General features: G+C 50.5%; 1 protein-coding gene across 2 annotated transcripts; it reads right to left on the minus strand.

Annotated features, from left to right (window-relative positions):
- Positions 1–67: 67 nt before the first annotated feature.
- Positions 68–23,629, minus strand: CDIP1 (cell death inducing p53 target 1). Of its 2 annotated transcripts, none has more exons than XM_036920500.2 (6): positions 23,611–23,629; positions 3,070–3,152; positions 2,416–2,520; positions 2,131–2,286; positions 1,493–1,781; positions 68–1,363 (listed from the first exon to the last, which is right to left on the minus strand). In XM_036920500.2, exons 3-6 carry the CDS (start codon positions 2,498–2,500, stop codon positions 1,252–1,254), a joined length of 642 nt encoding a protein of 213 aa, XP_036776395.1. In that variant the 5' UTR covers positions 2,501–2,520; positions 3,070–3,152; positions 23,611–23,629; the 3' UTR covers positions 68–1,251. The 2 variants fall into 2 exon arrangements, with proteins under 2 accessions (XP_036776395.1, XP_036776393.1); XM_036920498.2 differs by lacking the exon at positions 23,611–23,629 and adding an exon at positions 23,264–23,378.
- Positions 23,630–25,863: the final 2,234 nt, after the last annotated feature.

The raw sequence follows: 25,863 nt of genomic DNA on the forward strand, positions 1-25,863 counted from the left end.
TGCCCTTAGACCACCTGAAGCCCCACCCCCTTTCCCTCACAAAAGGAAGCAGGCAAGAGAGCAGAGGCCCAGGGCAGGGGAGAGAAAGGGCCAATTTAATGAGAAACTACAAATTGAGACCGGCCACGATTCACAGTGAGAGGAGGCCATGCGGTGGCAGTGCGAGACCAGGAGAAGGGTGGCAGCAATATACAGTGGTCTATGTGAGCAATTTCCACAGACAAACCATTCAGGAAAGAGACCATGTGGGCTCAGGCCCAGGGCAGGGCTGGCACCCACCAGGGCATTTCTGCCACCTGTGGCTGCTCCTTCCTTATATCCCCAATGCTGCAGCCACTCCTGCCACAGAGCCTTGCTGTCCAAGCAAGCACAGCAACAGCAAATCAACCAGGGCGAAGGGCCTAGTGTTTCCTGCGAAGATCCGTGGCGAGCATCCATGGGCGGAGGTCATACTCACGCTCAGCAAGGACTTGGTGCAGACAGATGAGCGAGGCCTCTGGGCACTCCTTCTGGCTCTAGTGAAGATCGGGTCCAGACGCACGGCTGGAAAGGGAGCTGGGCCGGGGCCAGAGACAAATCCCTTCCTGGTGAGCCAGGGCCCATCATATACCCCATGACCTGCACAAGTGTGCCCTCTATCTTACCCCAGGTGGCTTCTGGGCACTTGGGCAAAGTGTTAAGAGTTCCTGAGAGTTCTGAGAGCCAGAGTCATTCCTTCTGAACATCATGCTTGCCTCCAGCACTCCAGAAACAAACCCAGGCCTAGGACCCTGTCCTGCTTGGGTCCAGCCCCCCATTCTTGGCCTAGCAGATCAGAAAGGATGGTGGCTGTAGGCCTAGCCCCACTGCAGGCCCCAGGCTTGGGGAACCAGCCTCTGCTCTGACTACTTGGTCCCAGGAGAACCAGGACCGAGGCTGTACCTGTACAGAATGGAGGGATGAGACCTCAGCCGGCAGACCGTGTAAGGAGACCCTTCCCAGCTCATCTTCCTTATCATGAATACCAAGCTGACCAACAACACATGAACTCAGAACTACCACCCCAGCCACCTGCTGACCCTTGGCCTTAAATCCAACAGCATTTTTGCCAGAAGAGTCAGATGTTCAGGGAAGGACAAGCCAGGAAGGACAAGATTCTAGGGGACTGGGGGACAGTGTCCACCCCTGAGCAGGAGCGGGGAGCAGGCTGCTGGGCACAGGGAGCAAAGCACGGGGGTCCAGACTGACAGCGGGAGTCCAGTCCCAGCTCTGTTAGCACAGGCGCTTGTACGTATAGATGTAGGCTTTGCAGCTGGGGCACGTGTGCGTCACATCTTTGAAGTCATTGATGAGGCAGGGGATCAAGCAGCAGCCCAGATCACACCTGAATCAGATAGGGAGAGAGAGGAAGGCCTGAGGAGAAGGCCTTAGAGGGACCTGGGCCTACTCCAGCTGGGTGGTGAGTGGGCACGGCCCCACCCCATGCGTAGGCATACCCGTGCCTGCCACCTACCCCATGAAGCAGCAGAAGAAGCCCAGCACGAAGTTCATCAGGCCTATCTCGTAGGAGATCTTGGTGGTGATGGCCTGCTGGCAGTGGGGGCACACTGTTTGCACAGGTGCGCCCTCAAAAATCTCTCCCTGCAGCACTGTCACTGTGGTGGCAGTCCCTGAAGGGACCAGGACTGTCGCTGTGTGGCCCCCAGGGCCAGGGTAGGGTCCCGGTGGGTAGGGCCCTGGTGGGTAGGGCCCCGGCGGGTAGTAGCCCATGGGTGGGTGGGGGCCTGGAGGAGGGTAGAAGCCTGGAATAAAGCAAAGACAAGTTGCTGGCTTGCCCACGTGAGGTAAGCACAAAACCCCAAGGCCCACAGCACCCAGGGTCAGATATAAGGCCTCAAGGATCAGGTCATGGGCATCAGCGGGGACCAGCCCTTCTCGTCCCAACCCTCGGGGACCAAAAAGAAGTTACTTGTCCTAACCAGACTAGCAAAGTGTTGGGAACAAGGCCCAGTCTCTCTTCATTCTCTGCTTGATGCATCTGCTCCCTTTCCTCTGACAGGGCAGGGGACCAAGATGTTCTGCTCAAGGACTTCGACCACAGGAGGGAAAGACCCTTGTGTACAGACTCCCTCAGATCCCTTCCCACCTTACCTGGGGGCACATAGGTGCCATCTGCATTCACATGTGGGGAGACGAAGCCGGGCTGGGGCACTGGGTGACCCGGCGGCTCATAAGGTGGGGGGCCAATGTCTGCAGGGGGCAGTGACATGCCCGAAGGGGGCTGCATCACAGCTGGGGACGAGCGGCCTGGACAGAGAGCAAGGAGAAAAGCTCAGGAGGCCCCAGCTGCACTGCTTGTGCAGGGCCGCTCCAGGCACCGGTGCCTAGTGGCCGGGATGAGCAAGAGGCCCGACCATCTGGAGTGTAGGGCCCTACCTGGGGTGGATGGGGCTCCACTTTTCTCCTCCAGAAGTGGGGCTGTGGGGCCGCCAGGATAAGGAGGGGGTGGCTCATTCGACATCTTTGCTGCTTCTCCTGGACCTGGAAGGGAAACTTGGAAATGAACGAGGTTCCCAGCTCCTGCACTTGCCAAGCTAGGCACGGGTCTATGGTGAGGGGCACAGGTACAAGGTGTATGACAGTCCTCAGAGCTGCCCCCACCGAGCCTAAGCACACAGGGTCTCCTATGGCTCCTTCCACAGGTATCCCTTGCCCTCAGGGTTCAGGTCACCTTTTACTCCTCTGCCCATAAACCTCCATGGGCTGATGGGCTGATGGGCTGGGACGATTCCTTCAAGAGAGCTTACAGCTCCCTCTGGGTCCTGGAGATGCCCCACTGCTGCCAGTGTGACCTAGTCCAGAGCCACCATCCATCCTCCATACCTCTCAAGAAGCTACTAACTTCAGCAGTCACCCACACTTACTGTGTGAAAGCCAGAGGGCAAGGGTGCTGTTTGAGGAGGACAGAACCCAAGGGGGTTCTCACCCAGTAGCTTGGGAGCCTGACCTAGGTCTCCCCACTAATGGCCCAGGTAGCCTCTGAGCCAAGGCTCTGAGGCCTGCTTGTGGGAAGGGATCCTGGGGAGTTACCTCAAATCCCAGGTTCTCAGAGGTGGTAGGCGGTGGGGCTCCTTCCACTGCCAGCCTGGGCAGACACGCAGGGCTCTGGGGAGCTGTTTTAGGGGAAGAACAAGAGACAGTGCCCTTAATGCTGGGGCAGGGGCCCCAAACTAGTACAAGGCTCAGGTAGAGCAACTGGAACCCTCACACCCTGCTGGAGGGATGTGGAACAACGCAGCCGCTGTGGAAAACAGTCTGGCAGCTGCTCAGTTACCATAGTTACCATGTGACCCAGTTACTCCACTCCTGAGTATATACCCAAGAGAACCAAAAACATGGCCACACAACAACTTACACACAAATGTTCACAGCAGCATTATGTATAATAGCCAAAAAGTAGAAGTAACTCGTGTCCATCAACTGGATGGATAAAAAAGCTGGGTGTGGCCACACCATGCACTATTCAGTGGTGAAAAAGAATGAAACACTGATACTACTTACGACCTGAACGAACCCTGACAACATGCTCAGTGAAAGCAGCAGGCACAAAGGACCACATGTTGTATGTCTCCTTACATGAAATGTCCAGAACAGGCAAACCCATATGGACAGCAGGCCAGCAGTTGCTGGGGCTGGTGGGGGGCGAGGTGGGGATGGGACAGGGAGCAGGAAGAGAATGGTGGTTTGTGGTTGCCTTTGGGGTGATGAAATAAAACTAACAATGGCTGCACAAGTCTGAATATACTAAAACCACTGTATTGCACACTTTAAATGGGAAATTGTATAGTATGTGGATTACTATTATGTCAGTAAAACATTAAATAACCTGAAGGAAAACAAAATTGCCTAATCTCAATACCCTAATTCAGTCAGTGGCTGTGTATTCCCTGCTAGTCTCTATGCACAGGCACTTATATTTTTATATAGCTGCTTTCATGAAAAAGTTTTAAATCCTTTTAACATTGTGTCACATGTACTTCCTCTATCTTGTCAGATCCCATGGTAATTCATTTAGTATTCTCTAAAAGCAGCCCATCAATGTTTCTTTCCTTGACCAACCTTTATTAAAGCACTTAGAATGCTATTTGTTACTTCCGTTTAAGAGAGGTTAACACCTTTGGCTAAACTTGGCAGAAGGGAGATTATTAGGTCAAAGGATGTGAACGTTTTATGCCTTTTGTGAAGGATGATTCCGATTTACAGTGAAAAGTTCGGGTACTACTGTTTCACTAATTCATAATGTTAAAATGACACTTGGTTTTTATTTCTTTGACCACTATGAGGCAGGACATCTTTCCAAGTGTTTATGTTATGTCCTATCTGACACCCACTCCTGTGAGTTGCTACTTACAATTATCCTTTGAAGGCATGGAGACCAAAAGACTGGACTTGTCTGAGCTTACATGGCAGGTTAGAGACAGAGCTGAATCTAGGACCCTGGCATGATTCTCCCACTCCCTGCCCCCTGCCCGCAGGTGAATTCCAACAGCACAGGGTAAGACTGGGCAGCAGCAGGGTTCCAGAGGACATCACAGAAGGTGCCCTTGCCAAAGCCACTCCCTGCACACAGGAGTGAAGGGCAGCTTTTCTCAGAGAGGCCCTGGTCTGTGAAGAACTGTAATACACTGTGTGTTAGAACAGGGACTGGCACCTGCTCCCATCTGACACCCTTCTGGGATGACTCTGGGTGGCACCACTGTTCAAAGTGAAGCCCCAGCTCACCAGGGAACTGGCCAGGCCCTGGGCTGCACTGTGTTGGCAGGTCGCTTGAGCACCTTCAGGTTCCAGGAGGAAAGAACCTGCCTGGGTGGTCCCGCAGCATGCGCGCACACACCACCTCAGAATGCAGGCCTGCCTCTGCATCAGAATCACTAAGTCTAATTCCAGTCTCCTACAGCACAGGAATTACACTTCTGGAATTCCACCATCATGATGGCACAAGCCCTACACACAGGGCAGAGGCCTCCCTTGACGTCCACCCACGCTGAGCAGCCCTCTGATGCCTACCCCTGCACAGCGTGCTTCCCCTCCAGGCACTTCGCGCATTACTGCCTGTTCCTCGGGCCCCTCCCCTTGCAGCAGGGCTCTGCTGCTCCTCCCTCTGTCCTCTCCGCTCCACACCCACGCCCGTCCTCCAGCTGCCTTCCGGAGCCCACAGAGACCGGGGGCAGGTCCCTTCAATATGAAGGAGGTTTCTGAAAAATGGCTCGTGAGGATTTCCAGAATTCAAACCCCAGTTCCCCCAGTGCCTCCAATATAAAACCAAATGTGCATTCCCACGAAACTGCATTGTCTAAGATGTGGTAGAAACTGTAAGAATTCAGTAATTTTTAAAAAAGTCACATATCCAAAAAGCAAGGCAGTTTTCCAATAAAAAGTCACTCTGTTCAAATAAAGCTATAGTTGCAAAAGTGGAATCTGCTCTTGTAGACTCAGCAACTTTGTTGCTGGGCAGGCAGTAGAGCGCTGCTTACAAAGAGGCTAAAGAAGGGAGCACAGACCCTGGGGTCCTTGGGAGGCCACAGGGATGGTCTAGCACTTCGAACAGGCCTCTCTGCCCGCCTCCTGTTTAGATGTTGTAGCCATGAACCGTGAAGTGTCTCAAAACCACCACGAGCCTGTATCACAAGCTGAACCAGCAGCTCTTCTGGGGGCCCACAGCCCTTTACGCAGTACACCTCTTTACACGTCTTCATTTTGTGGATGCAAATGTATAACCCATTCAACATCATAGTAAAATACAAATACATTATCTCAGAACAGAGCTAGAGACCCAGCTGACCACTCAGCACTGGCCAGCCAGCCAGCCAGGCACCTGGGATGTCGGAGCTCAGACCCCTCTGCCACAGGCTCAGGAGTGCCTCACTCGTCCGGACTCAGCCACGAGCATTGGGGCAGAGATGTTCTCTGTCAGCCAAAGCACATTTAATGAGAAGGAAAATTCTTAAATGAAGTCCTTTGGTGAGTTTAACAACACTGGTACCATTGTCAGAGGCTCAGCAAGGTGTAGCCACAGTCACACCCAGCACAGGCCATGAGGAGACCGTATTCTAGGAATGCATCTCTTGCAAGCCCTGTGGGACTGCAGAAATCCAGATGTTCCTGCGTGAAAACCTTGAGGAGCAGTAATCCTGGCCCATCTGAAGAAACGGGACACTCTCTGGCTGTCTGTGATGGGTGCTACACCGTGCCACACTCTGAACAAGTATTAACTGTCTTCAGACCAGCCCTGGAAGTGTGGGTTGGAACTAAGCACTCTGGAAAGTGTGCAGGACAGAGGCTGAGTTGCTGGATGGCACTCTGTCACAGGGGCTTCAAGGCTCAGATTGACAAAGGATCAGCATCCCCCCAACTGCATTTTCAGGTTGAAGCCCGGCCTGGAAGGAACAGTCCTGACCTTTGCTGGGGCAGGGCGGCAGCATAGGGCAGGTGGCTGGAGTTAGAAAGCTCCAGACTTTTTTTTTTTTTCTTAAGGTATTATTGATGTACACTCTTATGAAGGTTTCACATGAAAAAACTATGTGGTTACTACATTTACCCATATTATCGTGTCCCCCCATACCCCATTGTAGTCACTGCCCATCAGTGTAAGATGCCACAGAGTCACTATTTGTCCTCTCTGTGCCACACTGTCTTCCCCATGACCCCACACACACCATGTGTGCCAATATTAATACCCCTCAATCCCCTTCTCCCTCCCTCCCCACTCACCCTCCCTCACCCCTCCCCTTTGGTAACAGCTAGTCCCTTCTTGGAGTCTGTGAGTCTGTGGCTGTTTTGTTCCTTCATTTTGCTTTGTTGTTATACTCCACGAAGGAGGGAAATCATTTGATACTTGTCTTTCTCTGCCTGGTTTATTTCACTGAGCATAATATCCTCCAGCTCCATCCATGTTGTTGCAAATGGTAGGATTTGTTTCTTTCTTATGGCTGAGTAGTATTCCATTGTGTATATGTACCACATCTTCTTTATCCATTCATTTACTGATGGACACTTAGGTTGCTTCCATATCTTGACTATTGTAAATAGTGCTGCAATAAACATAGGGGTGCATATGTCTTTTTGAATCTGAGAAATTATATTCTTTGGGTAAATTCCTAGGAGTGGAATTCCCGGGTCAAATGGTATTTCTATTTTTAGTTTTTTGAGTAACCTCCATATTGCTTTCCACAATGGTTGGACTAGCTTACATTCCCACCAGCAGTGTAGGGTTCCCCTTTCTCCGTATCCTTGCCAGCATTTGTTGTTCTTAGTCTTTTTGATATTGGCCATCCTAACTGGTGTGAGGTGGTATCTCATGGTGATTTTAATTTGCATTTCCCTGATGATTAGTGATGTGGAGCATCTTTTCATGTGCCTGTTGGCCATCTGAATTTCTTTGGAGAACTGTCTCTTCATATCCTCTGCCCATTTTTTAATCAGGTTATTTGCTTTTTGGTTGTTGAGGTACATGAGCTCTTTATACATTTTGGATGTCAACCCCTTATCGGATCTGTCATTTATGAATATATTCTCCCATACTGTAGGATGCCTTTTTGTTCTGTTGGTGTCCTTTGCTGTACAGAAGCTTTTTAGTTTGATGTAGTCCCATGTGTTCATTTTTCCTTTAAAAGCTCCAGACTTTTGAGAAAGCCCTTGAGGACTCCAATATATGCCATGAGCCCACATCTGCCTGACGCTGTTCACTATGTTCATACCACAGGCTGTTCCCTTGAGGGGATCAGCAACAAGACCCACAGTATGGAAAGGGCCGTGGCCTGCCCCATGAGACTCAGGGATTTATTTAGGAGACAGATTTAGGGGAACTCACGGGATGGGAGGTGATGTGTCCAGGAGAGGGAGGTCTTGAGTGGTCTCTGGGACCCCTACGGGGCAGAGAAGTGACAGTGGGTCTGTGTGTGCCCCTCAGTCCACTGGTGAACAAAACAGGGCCACTTGGGGCCCAATCTGGCCCATGTCCATGACCAGCACATCCTAGTACCCACCAAGCTTTTATGTAGGCAGGACTTACTCAGGTCACCTTAAACTGAGATGAAGCCTGTGTCCACATCTGTCTGTGGGCCCATGCCTGCCCGCGCCCCTGTGTAACTCCATCTCACCTTCCCAAGAGCACCAAGCACCTAGGGGTGGTGGGACGGTAAACAGCTCTCCCAGGCACAGGACCAGGCACCTTCTGCAAAGCCACTTCACAGCTACCCTCAGTTGAGAGGAATCCAGTGCCGTTTGATGTCGGGACAGAATCAGCAGCCGTGGCAGAGGTGCAGTAAACAAATGGAAACTGTTCCGCACCCCACTGTTGGAAGTACAGCTTCAGCCCCTCCCTCCCCCTGCACACAGCTCTGCCCTCAGCCCCTCTCCTGAGGAGCTGGGAGGGGCCAGGGAAGCCTTCCCAGATGTGAGGATGGAAATGACCTTCTGAGATGCCTGCTCTGGGTTTTAGGGTATGTGGCCATGAAATCAAGCAAAACTGCCTCACAGCCCCACAACCCCAACCCCCAGGCCATGTGCGTCCAATACAATCAACCAACAGCCACTGAGGAACACGACGGCTCTAAGGAAAGGACAGTCTTCCAACGTGGGGCCAGGATGGCAGGAACCTAAGACCCTGCCCCTGCTCCCATTCAGAGGCGCAAGGATTTGCCTGCCAGACTGCCAGTTAATGGGAAAGTAGGGTGAGCAAGGGAAGAGTTGGGAGTTCGGAAGTCAGACAGCCGTGGCCTTGAATCCTGTGACCTTGTGTGGGTTGCTGACCCTGAGCCTGGGTCTTTTGGGGAACCTGGTAGCCACAGTGAAGAAAGACAAGGCTTTCCTCCATTGTACATTTTTTAAAACAATGAGAAGGCATTTGTATATTATTTGCATGACGAAAAATAAAAATTTGAGAATAGTTTTAGGACAGGTCAGTGATGGGCAGCTTTGATTCCTGGTGACAGAGGGAGGAGGGATGGGGTCTCCCCACGTCCCAGGGAGGAGTCAAAGGCACAAGACTCAGAGGCCCTGGGAAATGCCTCCGGCGGTCTGCTCAGCTCTGCTCCCAGCTGCTCAGCATCACCCCCTGCAGAGGAGCTGTGGACCCAGGGCCAGAGCTGGGCCGTCTGGAAGCAGCCTAAGGCAGTCCAGGCTGGCTCCCTGTGGGAGGTGGCAAGGCCAGCACCACTGGCATGATACGCTTCTCACTGGCTACAACCATGCTGCCAAACGCAGACTGTCCCGCCCCTGTGACGTCTCCCACCCCAGACAGGGCCTTGGAGGACATACACCTACATCCCCCTCTGGAGGAAGGGCCAGGCTGAGAGGACAGGGGGTTTCATCCTGGCCCATCTGCCCCAAGTGTGTGCTCCTGAAGGGCGGGGCGGGGATGAGGCGGAGATGAAAGGAGGAAGGCGTTCAGAGGAGACTTTCTGACAGCAGTGCCCCCACAGTCTGCTGGCGCAGTGGTCCTCAAAACTTTGGTCTCAGGACCTCATTTCTATTCAATTACTGAGGATCCCAAAAAACTTTTGCTTTTTTGAGTTATATCAATGTTTGTCATATTAGAAATCAAAAGTGAAGAATTTTACACTATGTAAGAATTTGTTCTCCATGTAAGAACTTGTTCGTTAGGCATCAGAAGATTGGAGACTGTTGAGAATTAGGCTTGGGGTGGATTAATGATTGTGCATTGAGCATTGACTCCCCTATACAGAATTTTATTGTTGTTAACAACCATTTGATCAATAAATATGAGAGATGTCCTCACACACACACACACACACACACACACAAAATATATATATATATATATATACACACACACACACTTCCAATTGTAAAATAAATAAGTAACCGGGATGTAATGTATAGCATAAGGAATATAGTCAAGATATTGTAACAACTTGGTATGGTGATAGCTGGTACCTAGAATTATCATGTATATAAATGTTGAATCACTGTGTTGTACACCTGAAACTAATGTAATGTAATACTGTGTGTCAACTACCCTTCAATTTAAAAAAAAAAAAAGTGAAGAATTTTAGAAAAGTTTTATTTCATTAAAAAATAATGATAAACTCATTACATGTTAACAGATAAATTTTAAAAATAACTACTTTCTAAAACAACTACTGAGGAGACTGGCATTGCTTCACATTCTTACAAACCTTTCAAATGTCTGGCTTAAGAGAAGACAGCTGGATTCTCACAGCTGCTTCTCCATCTATCTGCTGTGATAGGTTGTTTTGGTTGAAGAATATGAAGATATACTATGGCCTCCTGTAGACAACAGTTTGGAAAAGGGAGGGGATTAGAACAAATCAGATCACTGTGGGTATTCTTCAACACTACCCAAACTTGACAAGTGGTGGTTTCTTTTTTTTTTTTTTCGTATCATTAATCTACAATTACATGATCAACATTATGTGTACTAGACTCCCCCCATCATCAAGTCCCCCCCACATACCCCATTACAGTCACTACCCATCAGCGTACTAAGATGCTATAGAATCACTAACAAGTGGTGGTTTCTTAAAGGTTAGTTGTGATATGGAATCTGAATCCTTAACAATGAATTTTTCCCACTCTTGTTAACATTAAAATTCATTGGTCTACCTTGATTTGGATGGATCTTTTACACATGCATGGTTTTGTAACAGCATGCATGGGTCATCTGGAAAATAATGGTTCACAGTTATGCAGATCTCCTTATATAATATCCCCTCAAAAAAAATCACATTGTTAATATCACCACCAATCTTGTCTCTATTAGGAAGCTGTCAAAACTCACAGTAGCTGTTACAAGTTTTCCAAAATCCTAATTTCATTTGAAAGCTCAAGTTTTACCACTAGTAAAAAAAGAGAATAACAGATTTCATTGCAAAATACATAAAAACAGTCATATGTTTTCCTTGAAGCAGCAGGCTCACTTTGTTCATTTTCAAGAAAATGGCTGCTATATCCCCAAGTCCACATAAAAGCTAGCTCAGCCGGCAACTCACACAACTGTATGCATTTCCTTGAAGCATTCAGCGTGTGTGTGTGTGTGTGCATGCATGCATGTGTGTGCGCGTGTGTGCATTCAGTGTTTGTGTGTGTGTGTGTGTGTGTCTGTGTCTGTGTCTGTGTGTGTGTCCTGGCACAGTTTATGCCATTGCCTTCAGATGAGCTAAGCCCGGCTGTAGTTTCATTACCCACTGCTTCACCGCCAATGCAAATACCAACACCATGAAAAAAGGCAATGTAACTAATAACTTCTTAGTGTTGTTGTACAAATAGTTCTGACCTTCAGCCCCTGGGAAGGTCTCAAGAAGCCTCTAGGAGGCTAACTGTACATCTGTCCAGAACCACTATGCTAGAGGATCCCTGCAGATCGTAAGCAGGGTCAGGGCCCCACAACCAGAGAGACTAGGAGCAGGCCATCCCGGTAAGCCTCTGAGCTTGCTATTGCTGCACCAAGGTCCCGGCCCAGGAATGTGACTGCTGTAGTGTGCAAAGCTTCAGTGGAACACCAGCCTAGTTCAAACCCTGCTCCACCACTTCCTGACTGCACCACCTTGCTGAGCCTCCGTTTCCTGTTCGTTAATGGGGAATCATGCGCAACTCTCAGGTTGGAGCAAGACAAAGTGTTGACAGAGAAGACAGGTAGTGATTCTACAGCATCTTACTACGCTGATGGACAGTGACTATAATGGGGTGTGTGGTGGGGACTTGGTAATGGGGGGAGTCTAGAAACCGTAATGCTGCTCATGTAATTGTACATTAATGATAGCAAAATAAATAAATAAATAAATAAAGCAAAGTGTTGACAAAATGCCGGAGCAGCACAGAATGCCCCAGCACACACCAGTCTCATCAGAAAACGGCACCTGCTGTGTCATTATGTATTATGAACAACTTCCAAAGGGAAGGAGGACAAAACAGGCACTGATGCCTCTGCCACAGCGGCTTCTGCTCCTGCAACGGTGGGAATCTGGTGTGTGCTCCCCGGGGTTCTCAGGGGCTTGTACTCAAGCCCAGCCTGAGCAGCTTGGCCCAGAAGAGTTCATCTGTGGCACAGCCAGGGTGAGACTGCTCACTCTGTGGGACTCCTGAGACATTTTTAGGAAAGGAAGAGAGACTAGCAGTCCTTGTTAAGGGCCACCTCTTGTTTCAGGCAGCTGCCTTAGAGCTCCTTGGTCAGTAATGCCCCTGGGGAGGAGCAGCTGCAGGACTGGGAGTCCCAGGGCTGGGCTGGCCTGCCTGCTGCCTCTCCCCAGATGACCTCATTGTCATGGCACCATGGCACCAGGATGCCAAATGGCCTCAGAGGGGCAACTCGGCCTCAGAAGGCAGCTTCCAGGCACCTGGCCAGGATTAGGCCTTCAGGCTTTGCTAGGGAAACTGGGAGGCAGCTTTCTGCCTTGTCAACAGTCACCCACCTGCTGAACAAAGGAGGCGCCCAGAGGACAGGAGGGACGGCACACTTAGCCCCTGCTGAGCATGCAGGCCTGTGGGACACATCTCTTCCCAGGAGTCCTGGCCCACATGTGGCTTCACTGTCCACACCCTGCCTGCCTTCCTTGGAGGCCGTGTGAGAACTGAGACACGAACGTGGACAAGCCATGGAAGGACCAGGCAGTGTGAGGTGTCTACAACTGATTTACCAGAGATGGCCGCTGACTCCTTGGCAATGCTACATATTGTCCTGTTCTCCCAAATCCCCAGGCGCGTGCTTAATAACAGTCTGTGTGGTGGTCATTTACCAGAGGCCCTCAGAAGGGAGACAGTGCTTTCTCTTGGAATAACCACCTGTCTATTCCTGACAGTTACGTATCATCAACTTTGTGCCAGGTTCAGGCTGGGGAAGTGGCAGGGAGTAAGAGGCCTTCCTTCCATAAGCTTACCATTGAGGAGACAGGCATTAAAATTGTTAGGCAGGAAAACAGGTATGAGCAGGGTGGAAAGAGTATAAGGCCAGGAAAGCCCACTAAAAAAGCCCCAGAGTTAATGAGTTGAAGCTCCAAAAGCCAGTACCACCTTGGCCTGGAATGTCTGAATATTCCCCCAGACAAAGGAGCGTACCTCAGCATAGCCTGTATCTTTATTGTGTTAATCATGCAGGCCCAGCTCATTGTTTAACTTAACCTATATGCTGTTTTTTCCTCCTGCGGCCCCTAATCAAGTAATTTACAACCTGGGCAATTAATATGGCAAGCAAGCCCAGCCATAAACAACATAGTAAAAGCAAGAAATATTCCACCTTAAAGATGAGATTGCTTTTTAAAACCCAGGAAGTTAAGAAGTAATATTCTTAACTTACTCTTTAGCAAACAGACAATAACTCACCCCACCTCGGGGGCTGCTGGGCAGGCAGTCTTGTTTGAAAACTCCCAGACCAAGAAGTCCGCATCTCAGGGAGAAATCAGAGCAGTAAATTTCTTGTTAAGTTAATTTTAAACATTCAGGACCACTTAACAAGTCTGCACCCCCAGCCCTTGGTCACATTCCTGAAAAATCCTAAAAGAGAGAACCCCCAACCCTTCAGGGTACTCCTCTCTCTGAGGTCACCTGCACTTTCTAAGTGCGTAGACTTTCTTTCTTTCAATAAAACTTAAACCTTTCAAGGTGCCTCTCCTCCCTGAGGTCGCCTGCTGCACTTTTTCTCTCTTGAAGTAACTTTAAGTAAAACTTTTACTCTGCTTCACTACTCTGTCTTTGCCCTTCAAAACTTTGTTGCGGTGGGGACAAGAACCAAGGAAAATACCCAATGTTCCCCCAACAAAATCACACCCAAAGCCCTGAAACTAATTACAAAGTGTGACCTCCCCAGCAAGCCGGAAGGAAGAGGTGGAGTTAATGACACCAGCAGGCAAAGGAGGGGGCAGGGGAGTAAGCAGCAGGATGGACCTCAGGAGGGAGGCGGCACAGCCTGGAGCCGGTGCGAGAACCGAGGGGCTGCTCTGCCAGAGCGCGCAGACCTCGGATCCCCGTGGGGGACCTGGGCCAGCAGGCAGGACGAGGACCACAGTGCCGGGCAGCCCACAACACCCCCATGGCAGGGCCCCGGTCAACCCTTGTCTTCCTCAGCCCGCTCTCTGAGTGGTGCCTCCCAACCACCCAACCTTTGGGAACAAAGATGTCAACTTCCTTTCTCAACCAGCAATGAAGTTTTGAAAGCATAGGGTTCACCAGCATCCTGCCCACTACCAACGGAGTGTCTGACCCTGGACAAGTTACTTAGTCTCTCTGAGCTCTGGTTTCTCCACCTGGACCACAGAATGCCACTTTTAGACAGGGCAGCGACACCCTCGGATGTTCCTAGCCCCTCTGGTGGGTGCCTGTGACCACGTGACTGAGCTCTGGCCAACGAGTCATGAGCAGAGTGATGCAGGGACTTGCGGGAAAGTGATGAAAGGGGAGCCGCCTGGCCGGGCGGACCCTCTGTCCTGCCCTCCTGTCTGCTGCCCGGAACATAGGTATGCCAACTCCAGCAGCCATGCCCGACCGTAAGATGACCCTGGGCCTGGCAGCCGTATTAAGGATGACCGAAGGCCCAGGCCCTGAATGACCAGAGACACCATTCCAACAGGGGGACGGACCACTTCCCTCTCCTACTTGACAGGAAAACAAACTTGTTTCTGTAAGTTACTTTGGGTTTCCTGGTAAATGTAGGCAGACCTAATCCCAATAATCAGAGAAAGAGAAGTGCTAGTTCTCTAGAAATTCTCAAATGTACTTAGCCAGAAGTTACTTGTGATTGGTAAATTTCCAGTTCACTACTAACAAGGAAGAAAAAACAAGTACCATTAAAAATATGTAGTGCTATTTAGGCCTGAAGGTATGTAAACAAGTGGTGCATAACTGAAAAACTCCCATTATGGACTTCCTAGTGACCCGGCTTTCTCCATCTCACGTGGTCTCTGCAGTGTGCAGGCCATGGATCCGCTGAGCCGGCCCTGGGGCTGCCAAGTTCTAGCACTGGAGGGACTGGGAAATCCTGAACGTGGCCCATTTTCCATTGTCCTTACTGATGGAGGCGGAAAGAGAGAGATGACCGACCCTCCCTCAGATAACATCAGGTGGCCATGAACCATTTATTTTTACACTTGAACACTAGTGTATCTAATGACTTGGGAATTCTAAACACTTCAAAACAAGCTAAAGTTAAGATGCAGAAAGGACCAGAAAGCAGTTTTCCCATCTATCTGCTCTCCTCCAAACCAGCCCAGCACACTCCACCGGATCAGAATCATGGCTCGGCAGAGCTAATACATCAGCCTAAACCAATGGCCCCAAATGCCGTTGCCTGTGTCCCTCCAGTGATGTGTGGGCCCTGATGTCACAGGCCAGGCTGGAAAGGCAAGATCCTCACCTCCTGGTACCCAGGCACCAGTTCCCATGCCAGCCGGCTGCCCAGCTTTCCAGTTTGTTTTCTCCTTTGTGTGAAATGGCAACAGCCACTGACTGGAGTTGTGATGAGGCATGGAGAGCACAGCCTGTCACACAGTGTTTAATAAGCACAAACAACTGTTTGTATTGCATGTATTTATGGAGATGCAAGCAGAACATGAGAAGGGAAGCACACCAGAAAAAATGAACAAGAACACACTGCTTACTCTTAGAGGCAAAACCAAAAGGCAGATGGACTCGGAGACTGGTTCTAAACTGAAAAGTCGCAGGACTTCTAGGAACTGTGATGACACTAACCGTACACGGACATCATGCTGGGTTGTCACAGCCCTGACTGCCCACGGCGCAGCATCTACAGACAGGCCACAGCGCAGTGGGCCGGTATGACTTCTCTGGAGGGCAGTTTTGCTACCTATACATTCTTTGTGATTCATTAACTCTATTTCAAGGTGTTTGTCCTGGAGATAAATGAGCATGTGTGCAAAGATTCACATGCAAAAATGTCTGCATGTATCAAAATGCCTTGATGTTCAACCAAAGGCACTGGCTACGCATCTGGTTTACCCGTACAGTGCGGCTGGACTCACCATCCCCCAAGCACCTACTTCTACGGCCACAGGAAGACGGTTCTGCTGTAGCACTGTGCAAGTGCCATGTGCAGTGATTCGCTTTAGAAGTGTGCATTTACATATATGTTACAGTACACACCAAATGTTAAGAGTGGTTTTCTCTGGGTAATGAGATTTTGGACGATTTGTTTATATATAAAAACACATACAGAAACTTTTTAGTTATGTATAGTTTCTACTTTCTCTAGGATGGGCAGCTCCCTATAATTACTATAATTGTGTTAAATATAAACAATCACTATAATTGTGTTAAATTTATGTGTGTTCTTCCTCTGTCCAGAAAGGTATCTCTGACCATAATCTAGTTTTGCCTATAGGAAAAGAAATGCTCCAAGGAGCAAGCCCAAGGACTGGGCTTTTTGCCAGTCTTCCTCTCATAAATTGGAGGTATGGTCCTTACATAAGTCTTGTATGAGTCAGTTCTCTATAGCAGGCCATCTCCCGGCGTTCCAGTAAAATTAAGGGTATAGACGTGTAGTTGGAATGTGAAGGCCATCCAAGGTAGTTCTAGCCTCAGGGACCCTGCCTGCAGAGCCTGCAGGAGGTCACCATGCAGAGGAAGGCAGGTAAAAAAATCCCAAAAGACACATGATAAAACTGAGGTTATAGGGCTTGCCCAAGGCCACTAGCTGGCACAGGTGCTGGGAATACAAGCCAGGCCTCTCTAACTGTCCTGTGGTCTCCAGCCCTCAGAGATACCTCCAGGCAAGACTGGGCTCAAGGGCTTGGCTTCTGCATAGTCTAATGTTGGCGCAGAAGGAGGAGAACAGACAGGAGGAGGAAGGAGGAGCAAAGGGGCGAAAACAGATAGAGCTGCAACTAGTGAGTGAACAAGCCATCTGCACCTGTTGGACAGGCAAGACTTGGTGAGTAAAAGGCCAAGTAATTTTAGAAGCATGATGAGTCTAAAGAACCATCACTTTGGCAAATCAGAGAGGAGCCCTGAAAAGGAAAAACCCCATGCCTCTGCCTTACTGAGCTGACACAAAATGGACCATCTTTGGATTGACTCTGTTTTAATCACTTATCTGCAATCAAGACATACCACCCTCATCCTTAAGTGCGGCCAAGCCATTTGGCCACTACGGAGGCACGGCCCCTCAGCTGGAAGAGACTTATTTCTGACACAAATGCCTGCAGGCCTTGCCCAACTCCCCATTCCATGGTGGGGAGCAAACCTTTATGCTCCCAAGATGGCAGTTTGCCTTCTGCCTTCACGTGCTCAGTGTTCCCATCCATACATTACTTCCCTCAGAATAGGGGTTGAGTGTCCCTCACATTACAGGGCACTCTCTCACTCCTTTATGCAGAGCACTGCTGGCTGAAGAACAGCAGCTGCAGTAACCTCACTCAATGGCGTGCTCTTAGACCTCAGTGGGTGCAGTCCCTAAGCACCCCCAAAGGCAGGGCGGGGTGCAGTGCTGGAGGTGAGGTGGGGAAGTTAAGCAGCCCCCCCAGGGAGGATCCTGACCACACCCAATCCAGCGTGCTTTGACTGCACGGATCTTGGCCCTGCCTCTTACACGTTCCCCCAAATGTTTTCCAAAATGTGCTGGAGTGGGACCTTATACTCCCAACAAAGTGCCTCCCACAGTGGGTTTCCATCATGGAAGTTCACCTGCATTTCACTGTACCCAGGAAAAAGAGCAACTGCAGTGAGCTGGTCAGTGCCCCTGCTGTTCTCTTGGTGAGGGCAGGGTTTGGGAGGGGACCGGAACATGGGAGCCTGCGCGTTCTCCTCAGGGGTGCAGTTCCTATTCGCCTCTCGAAGTGAAGTGTCCACGCCTCTGAGCACACAGGCACCCCAAGCCTTTACAGGGCAGCTGGACCATGAGGTAGGTCTCTGCTCTACCAGCTGACTACAGAACCTAACCTCTCAAAGATCACTTGGGAATTCAGCTCTATTCAAACTGTATTCCCTGCAGAGCACACACAGACTATGGTCCCCATGGCTCAGGTCTTTATCAGCCATTAGAAAGATGGGACAGGTGAAATGCAGATAAAGTATGATTTTATTCAACACATAAATACCAAGCACGCACTGTGCACCAGACACGTTCCTAGACCCTGTAGATGAGGGAAAACATTGGCTTTAATCGAGCTTACATTCTAGTCGGGGGATGGAGAGCTATAAAACACAGGGACAGGTGGAACATACAGTACACCAGACGAAGATACGTGCCATGGAGGACAAGGAGCAGGGGAGGGAGTGCAGGGCGGCAATTTTAAGCAGAGAGGGCCTCTCGGAGCAGGGAGCATTTGGGCAAAAACGGGATGAGCCATGTGCCCAGCTGTGGAAAAGTCCAGGCAAACAGGTTAAGTGCAGAGGCCTGGAGTGTGCCCTACACAGCCCCGGGGTGGTCGCTGGGACAGAGTGGGTGCTGGGAGAGTGCATGGTGGGTGTAGGGAGATGGGCAGGCCCTCCGGCCACTGAAGGGTGTCCACTGCTACTCTGAGTGAGATGGAAGGCTTGGGAAATCAGGCTGACCCATGGTTCACCACTTCCTGCACCATGCCAGGCTCCCACAAGTCTTGACATCTGTGGGCGGCTGCTGGGGGTGGGGAACCCTTCAGTACCTGGCCCCCACCTATAGCAGGCAAGGTTTCTTTTTGGCCAGTTTGACTGTAGCCACAGAGAAACAGGCCACAGTGTGGCCCACATGCTCCCCAGTCAAAGCAGGTAAGTGCACAGACATATATATAACCTGAGCTTGACACAGGCCTCAAGTGGCACAGAAAGCCCCGGAGCCCGAGAGCTGAGAGGTGGCCGCATGAGACCTTCTCCCTGGAGCAGCTCAGAATTCTTTTAGTTCCAGGAGAAGCAGAGCCATCACTATCCAAATGTGCTTACCTTTCTTCTCTCTCAAGCACTAACTGTTTGAAAGTCCTTAAGATTGTTGACTATTTAATTCAGCCAACATTTCACAAGCCCCTGTCTGGAAGTTGCTCACCTTGGAGTTCTGCCCCCTGGGAACTGCAGGTCCATCTGGGACCCAGCTCACACTTGAGAAGAATTTACAAAACATGCTCTGGAAAAGCTGAATGAAAATTCATGACAGCAAGTGCTCCAGGTGAGAGGAGGGGTGGACTGGGAGTCAGGGCACCAGGGGGGTTTCAGGGACTGAGAGGGCCCTCAGGAGGCCCTGTAGGAAGGGAGACAGGGGTGTCAGGCCTGGAGCAATGGAATCATAACGGGGGAAAGAAAGTTGTGGTCAAGGGCCCAGCCTCCACAGGCAGACCGGCAGCTCCTGGTGGGCAGGGAGGGCTCTCCACAGCCCCAGGCAGCACGTCACATGCTGGCTGAACAGGAGCACCAGTCACGCGGCCTGGCTGGCACTGTGGGCAGGAGCTCTCTCCCCATCCTATAGGCCCTGTTTCAGTTAGCAGTATCCTGGTCGTAAAGATGCATGTCTGAGAGGTGTTCCAGACTCTTCTCTGTACCTTAAACCCTGACGTGTCGGCCAAAGCCTGCCGATGCCGTGGTTTAGAAAAGCTCTCGGATGCACTGTATCTCATCTACTGGTCGAAGCTTAAGGGGAAAAGCCTTGCCTTGGCACCATGTTCCAGATCCCTCCACGACACTATACTCCAGTGAACCCAGACAGTGACCCACCTTTCTCCAAGCAAACTGAACCCCGCCCCTCCCTCCCAAGGGGACTTTCAGGGCCCCTTCCCTCGGTCTCTGAGCAAACCCAAGCCTTCCCTGTGGTTTCTCCCTCACTCTCGCCTCTCTACACAGAGCACTGGGACCCTCCGACTGGCATCCCTATGCCCTGCTCAACCCCTGGCACAGGTTTGTTGAGTAACTGAGTCCATGAGGGTTGGGTTAACTTAACTGGTCTTCTTGAGCTATTCCCAACCCAAGCGCCCACTGTCCACCGCCACTGGGTCAGAATGCAGCCTCCATCAAGGCACAGCACACTAGCTTCCTGATGAAAGTGTCTTTGTTTCCAGCAAAAATCCAGACAGGAAAATAACCCTTTCTCCAGTCACGGTCAACTCCATAGAAGCTTTTCACGGTGGGGCTGGGAGAGCACACGTTTCCTTCCGCCCTGCACCTTTCAGCCCTGCTGTTCTGGGAGCTGAGTCTGCAGCCCTGCTCCGCTATTATCTGGCAATGCTGGGCAAGTCACTTAGTAACGCCTGCTGCTTCCTCAGCTGCGAGACATGCCTGTGCTACCCCCCAGGGCTGCTGCGATGACAGACACAGGTGAGAGCTCTGCCGGGTGGGACAGAGCGCCTGTACCACCACCATGCAGAGGGCACCTGCTCAGAGGATAGCTCATTCCTGCCGTTTCCCAACGTGTAAGGCTATGACCCTTCATGGGAATCAGAACTGTGACACTGGCACTCTTCTTCCTGAAGTAATGAAGGGCTAGGGTTCGCCTCTAAGCCCATCCTGGGAGACCCTTTCAGCCTTCTCTACCTATTTCTGCCTTCTCTGGCCTCTATTTCTCCTTGAAGGAAAAAACGCAGGCACTGGAATAGATGTGAGTCCAGAGTGGATCAACACCTATTTGGACACATCACAGATCCAGCACATTGTTTTTACTGGACCCTCATAACACTTCCTATGAAAGAATTGATGGTGCTGACTGCCCAGTGGTCAGACCATGCAGGGTTCCACAGCACTAAAGACCAGGAATGCCAAAGAGGTGCGGAAAAATATTTTCGGAAAAATGATCTGAGATTACCAAAACACATCGTGACCCTTGCATGGCAAGAATCAGAATGTCACTGCCCTTCCTTACCCTACCCACACTGCATGGTTTCACATTGCTTTTAGTTTTTCTAGTGTTAAGGGACCCTAACCTTTTCAACATTTACAGCGGACACAGGTCTTCATCTGGCCTGTGTAACTCCTCACCTCTCACAGATGCAGCAAGTGAGGCTCTGGTAGGGCAAACGCCTCGTCACACAGCTGGGAAGTGACAGAAGGGTCTCCAGCCGAGTCTGGGCAGTCCCAGGATGCCACCATTATCACCAGAGCTTGATGACTCAGGGCAGGAGAGGTGGTAGGTTCACAGGCTCAACAGTGACCAGACCTGCGTGTCCCTGCATGGGCAGCCCTCTCAGGGGGAGAAGTGGGGCTCCAGGCCCCAGGCCAGGTGCCCCTTCTCTGTAGCACCAAACTGCAGTGCGGCCTCTACTACCTCCCAGGGAGACAAGTCCGGAACAGTCCCAACTGCGCAGAGATGAGATGGAAGCCTTCGTAGGGTCCTAGAAACTGGCACATTTCCATTCCACGCACTCTGTTTCCCAGTCCTTTTGTGGGGACACAGTAAACCTCATCTCACCACTGCCAGCCTGGCTCTCCTCTCTCCTCCCCACCAAGAGTCAGTCCTCTCTGCAGAGCTCCCACTGCATGCCGCCATCTCACCAGCACGACTCCTTCCTCTACGGACAGAGACTTCAGTATGAAGTATCATTCCAACAGCCAAACTTCCCCAGGTCCTCTGAGTGTTTCTCAAAGTGGAAACAAGTTTTCACAGAACCTCTTTTCTCCCTCTTAGGAAAATGAAAAGAGTTAGAGGTTGGTGTTTGTGGCTACAGAACAAAGTACCTGGGCCCAAAGGACTCAAAGTTTGTCAACGGGGCTATGCAGCCCTGTTTCCCCAGAGCTTCAGAAAACACACAGAACCAGCAGGTTCAAACCGAACAAGTTTACAGTGTAAAGAGCAGGAACAAGCTGATGACTAACATCTGCTGGGCAACCTGGCTGGCTGGACACATTCCATTAGCTCCCCCTCAAAAGAATTTTGTTCCCTAAAGTGCTACTCTATGTCATTGCTCTTTGGGTGATTCTAGAACCATGGTCTGCTGTTTTCAAATCTTTGTAAGCGCACATGTGAAGTTCTTCCCTGGTTCCAGAGGCCCATAGGTTTTTTCCTATGGGAAAACCTCCAAACGCCTTCAGTTTCTCAAGCGTGGGAGATAGAGACAGACTTTCAAATACATAGGGCTTCTGTTAGTTAAAAAACAGTAAGAAGAGTTCTAAGACTTGACTTAATTATATGCATGTTTAACTACTTGGGAGAGAAGACTGCTGTCCACAACTTATGTGACACACATAGACAAAATAGATGGACTTCTGGTTGGATGGCTAGTTTTTGATAAAGTACAATCAAACATTATACATCCCAGGTGGTGTTCTATAGACATTCGGTGTAAAATTTCTTCAATTTTTCAGTATGTATGAAATTTTTCGTAATTAAATGTTGGGGCAGAGGGCAAGGCAGAGCTGATATGACTCTTCCTGCCAAACTCTTAGGTCAGCCAGGGGGGAAGAAACAAAGTACCAAAGAGAGAGGTCACACATGCCTAGGGGCTGCCCTGCCCAGCAGCAGACCCCAGGACGTACAAAACTCCTGTAAATGCTATGCCGCAGGTCCTCCATCCGCCTCCTCCAGGACAAGGGTTCTCAACCCCAAAGGTGCCTGATAACTATCTGGGGAGCTTATTAAATAGAGCCCTGGGCCACACCCCGTAACTGCTGAATCAGAACCTCTGGGGGTGAGCCCCAGGAATCCGCCCTTTTGAAAAGGGCCCAGGTTATTCTGACGCAGAGGGTCTTAAGCCCACTAGAGAAACTAAGCGCCCTTTGCTCCTTACCTGACACCTGTTGAGAGGCCTCCTGGGAACATTTAAAGGAAAACAGAAACACACGACCACAAACAAGTCAGGTGCTCAAACCTACTCGCATGACGCCACAAGTCCAACTACACCAAGGTTCTCGATGGCATGAAGCTGGGCCCAAAGCCAGGCCAGGTCACTGCCTCTGCACCTGCCCCGGCGTGTGCGGCCACGAGCGGCGCGGATGCCTACAGATGTTCGCGAGCAGGGCGGGCGGGGGAGGGAGCGCCGCGCCGGGCCCCTCGGGCCTGCCAAGGTCACAGTGGAGCTCAACAGGGGCTTCTTTGTCGCCCGGACTCTCCTCCCGACCCCCTTTTCCCTTGAGGAAACAGCACCGCACAAAACTGGAGATGGTATTTCCCCAACCTTCCCTACGAATGTGGCAGGTGTGATGAGCGGGACCCCAGGGGCGGGCCGGCAACCCTGAGGCCCCGACGCCCTACGCCCGCCCGCCCGAGGCCTACATGAGCTGTCACCGTAGACCCGCGGGCGGCCGGCCCGGCCAGCGACGTACGTCAAAACCCCGAGGGCCGCTCTGGCCGCCGCAGAGTCCTAGAAGGAGGCGACGGGCCCGCTGCGCCGTCCCCGGGTCCCTTTACCTGGAAAGGCCGGTCGCCCGAGGCCGAGCGAACGTCGAGACGGGCCGGATCCAGGCGCTCGGGGCGCAAGACCCTCAGCCCCGCGGGGCTTTGCGCGCAAACCGCACCCCCTCGGCCCGCCCAAAGGCCTCTGGGAGATGTAGTCCGTCCGAGCTCCCGAGGCCCCCGCCCCCCCCCGCGAGCCCGGGGGACTACAGTGCCCGGCATGCACCGCGCGGGAGCTGCGGGCGGGGGCAGGAGGGTTCTCCACGGCCCGAGGTCATCCCCATCCTCGAGGGGCTACGCGCACCCAGCCTTGCCTCCAGGGGCTCCACGGGAAGCCGTTTGGGGTTGCCGAGCCGACTCACCGTTTCACAGCACTCGCGGGGCCGCAGCAGCACCAATAGCCGCGTCGGCAGCTCGCCGCCGCTCGACTGTTAGAAGAAGGCGGGCAGACTTTGGAGCCTGGCCCAGGCTTGTGGCGTCATGCTGAGGGGCGGTGCCATGAGATCAGCGCCGGGGCGGTGCCTCACGGCGGCACGTGATGAGCGCTCCAGGGCAGAGGTGGGAGAACGCAGGCCGGGCGCGTGGGGGCCAGAAGCCCGGGGGTGGGGGTGGGGCTCAGGTGGAGGCGTGAGGGGGGCCCGGCGCACCTTCGTGCCCTCCAGGCGCGTTCGGTCGTTTACCCGGCGCATATCTGTAGAGTTTAGGGCCTGTGCATTATGTGGGCGTGCGCGAGGTGGGAAGGACTGTGGTTGCCTGACGTGGAGGGATCCCGATGAGGTGGAGTAACGCCGCGCTCTGCCTTCTTGTTTCAGCTCTCGGACTGTAAACAAGTGTTCTTGTGTATTGTGATGCCGTGTTTTATGCATGTTTGTGCTTTTGTTGGTGATTTTGCTGTTTAAAATGGCCCGAAGCCTGGTGCTGAAGTGCTGTCTAGCGTTGCTAAGCTCGAGAACGCAGTGATGTGCCTTACAGAGAAAATACCTGTGTTAGGTAAACTGTTAAGGCTTTGAGTTAAAATGCTGTTGGCCTGGAGTTCAGTGCTACTGAATTAACAATATCTATTAACTGAGGTGTCTTATAAGCAGAAACACGTTATGTATTGTTTGGTTGATGCAAATGGAACCAGAGCGTGGAAGGAACCTTACCCTGTATTTCCCCTAGGATCAGTGCTTCAGTATTAGCTAATTCGGTTTTTGTGGCAACCTTAGAGCATGTAACTACTTCTAATAATGATACTCAACTGGAAATGATTTGATTGACATTTTAGAGAATCATTCTGATTGCTGCATAGAGAACGGTTTAAACCAAGAGCAGCAATCAGGAAGCTGGAAGACCAGCATATATACAATTTAAACATTTTATACCAAACCATATTTTTTTTTAAGTAAAAAGAAACAGATGAGATTAATTTAACCCAATACATGGAAAGTATTATTTAAATATTTATTCGATATAAAAAATTACCCGATGAGATAGTTTACATTCTTTTACTGCCGCACTGTCTTCAAAACCCAGTGTGTATTTTATACTTAGAGCAGCACATCTCAGTTTGTACCAGCTACGTTTCAAAGCTTCAGTAGCTGTATGTGGCTTGTAGCTACCATACAGGACAGTGCAGATACCGAACATTTATTCATTTACTTATTCGACCAAGCAAGATCTTGTTCTAAGACAAGAGAATGGAATAAAACCCAGTATCTGTTCTCGAAGCGCACACAGCCCAGCTAGAGAAACCAATATAATAGTACTGAAGACATTAAAACAAAGTGCTTTGGGAGAGGCGGAGCCAAGATGGCGGCGTGAGTAGGACAGTGGGAATTTCCTCCCAAAAACATATATATTTTTGAAAATACAACAAATACAACTAATCCTAAAAGAGAGACACCAGAAGACACAGGACAACAGCCAGACTACATCCGCACGTGCGAGAGCCCAGTGCCTGGTGAAAGGGGAAACAGCACACAGACCTTAAAGGAAGGACCTTCTATGACATGACGAGCTGGTGTTCTTCAGAAGTATCAAGGTTATGAAAGACAAAGACAGACTGTAGAACTAACTACTTCAGATTATGGAACTTTAGACAACAACATGCAACACATGATCCTGGACTGTATACTGGACCAGAGGGACTTCAGTGAAACGACTGACAAAAGTTGAATAAGACCTGCATATTGTAGTACTGCATCAACGTTAACATCCTAATTGTGATCATTGTACAGAGGTCATTGGAAGAATCTAGGTATACGAGAATTCTTTGTGTTATCTGTACGTTTCTTATCAGTCTGAAAGTATTTAAAAAAAAAAGTCTTAGTCATTGAAAAAAAAACAAAACAAAGTGCTTTGCCTTGAGAGGTCAGGGAGGTCAGACAATGAAAGCTTCAGAGAGGAGACACACATTTAAGTTGGGACTTGACAATATGTGAGTTCCAGGTGAAAGAAGTGGGGAAAGACATGCCAGGAACTACTTATGCAAATATTCAGAGCATCTTTGGGGAAATGCAAGAAGTTTATCATTTTGTGGATTGTAGGGTATGAAATGAGAGGTTAAGTGGGTGGGGAAAGCTGAGGGTCTTATAGACCAGTTTATGGAATGTAGGACTCACCCTATCAGTAGT

This window comes from Manis pentadactyla, chromosome 10 (genome assembly GCF_030020395.1).
Source record: "Manis pentadactyla isolate mManPen7 chromosome 10, mManPen7.hap1, whole genome shotgun sequence".
Taxonomy (NCBI): domain Eukaryota; kingdom Metazoa; phylum Chordata; class Mammalia; order Pholidota; family Manidae; genus Manis; species Manis pentadactyla.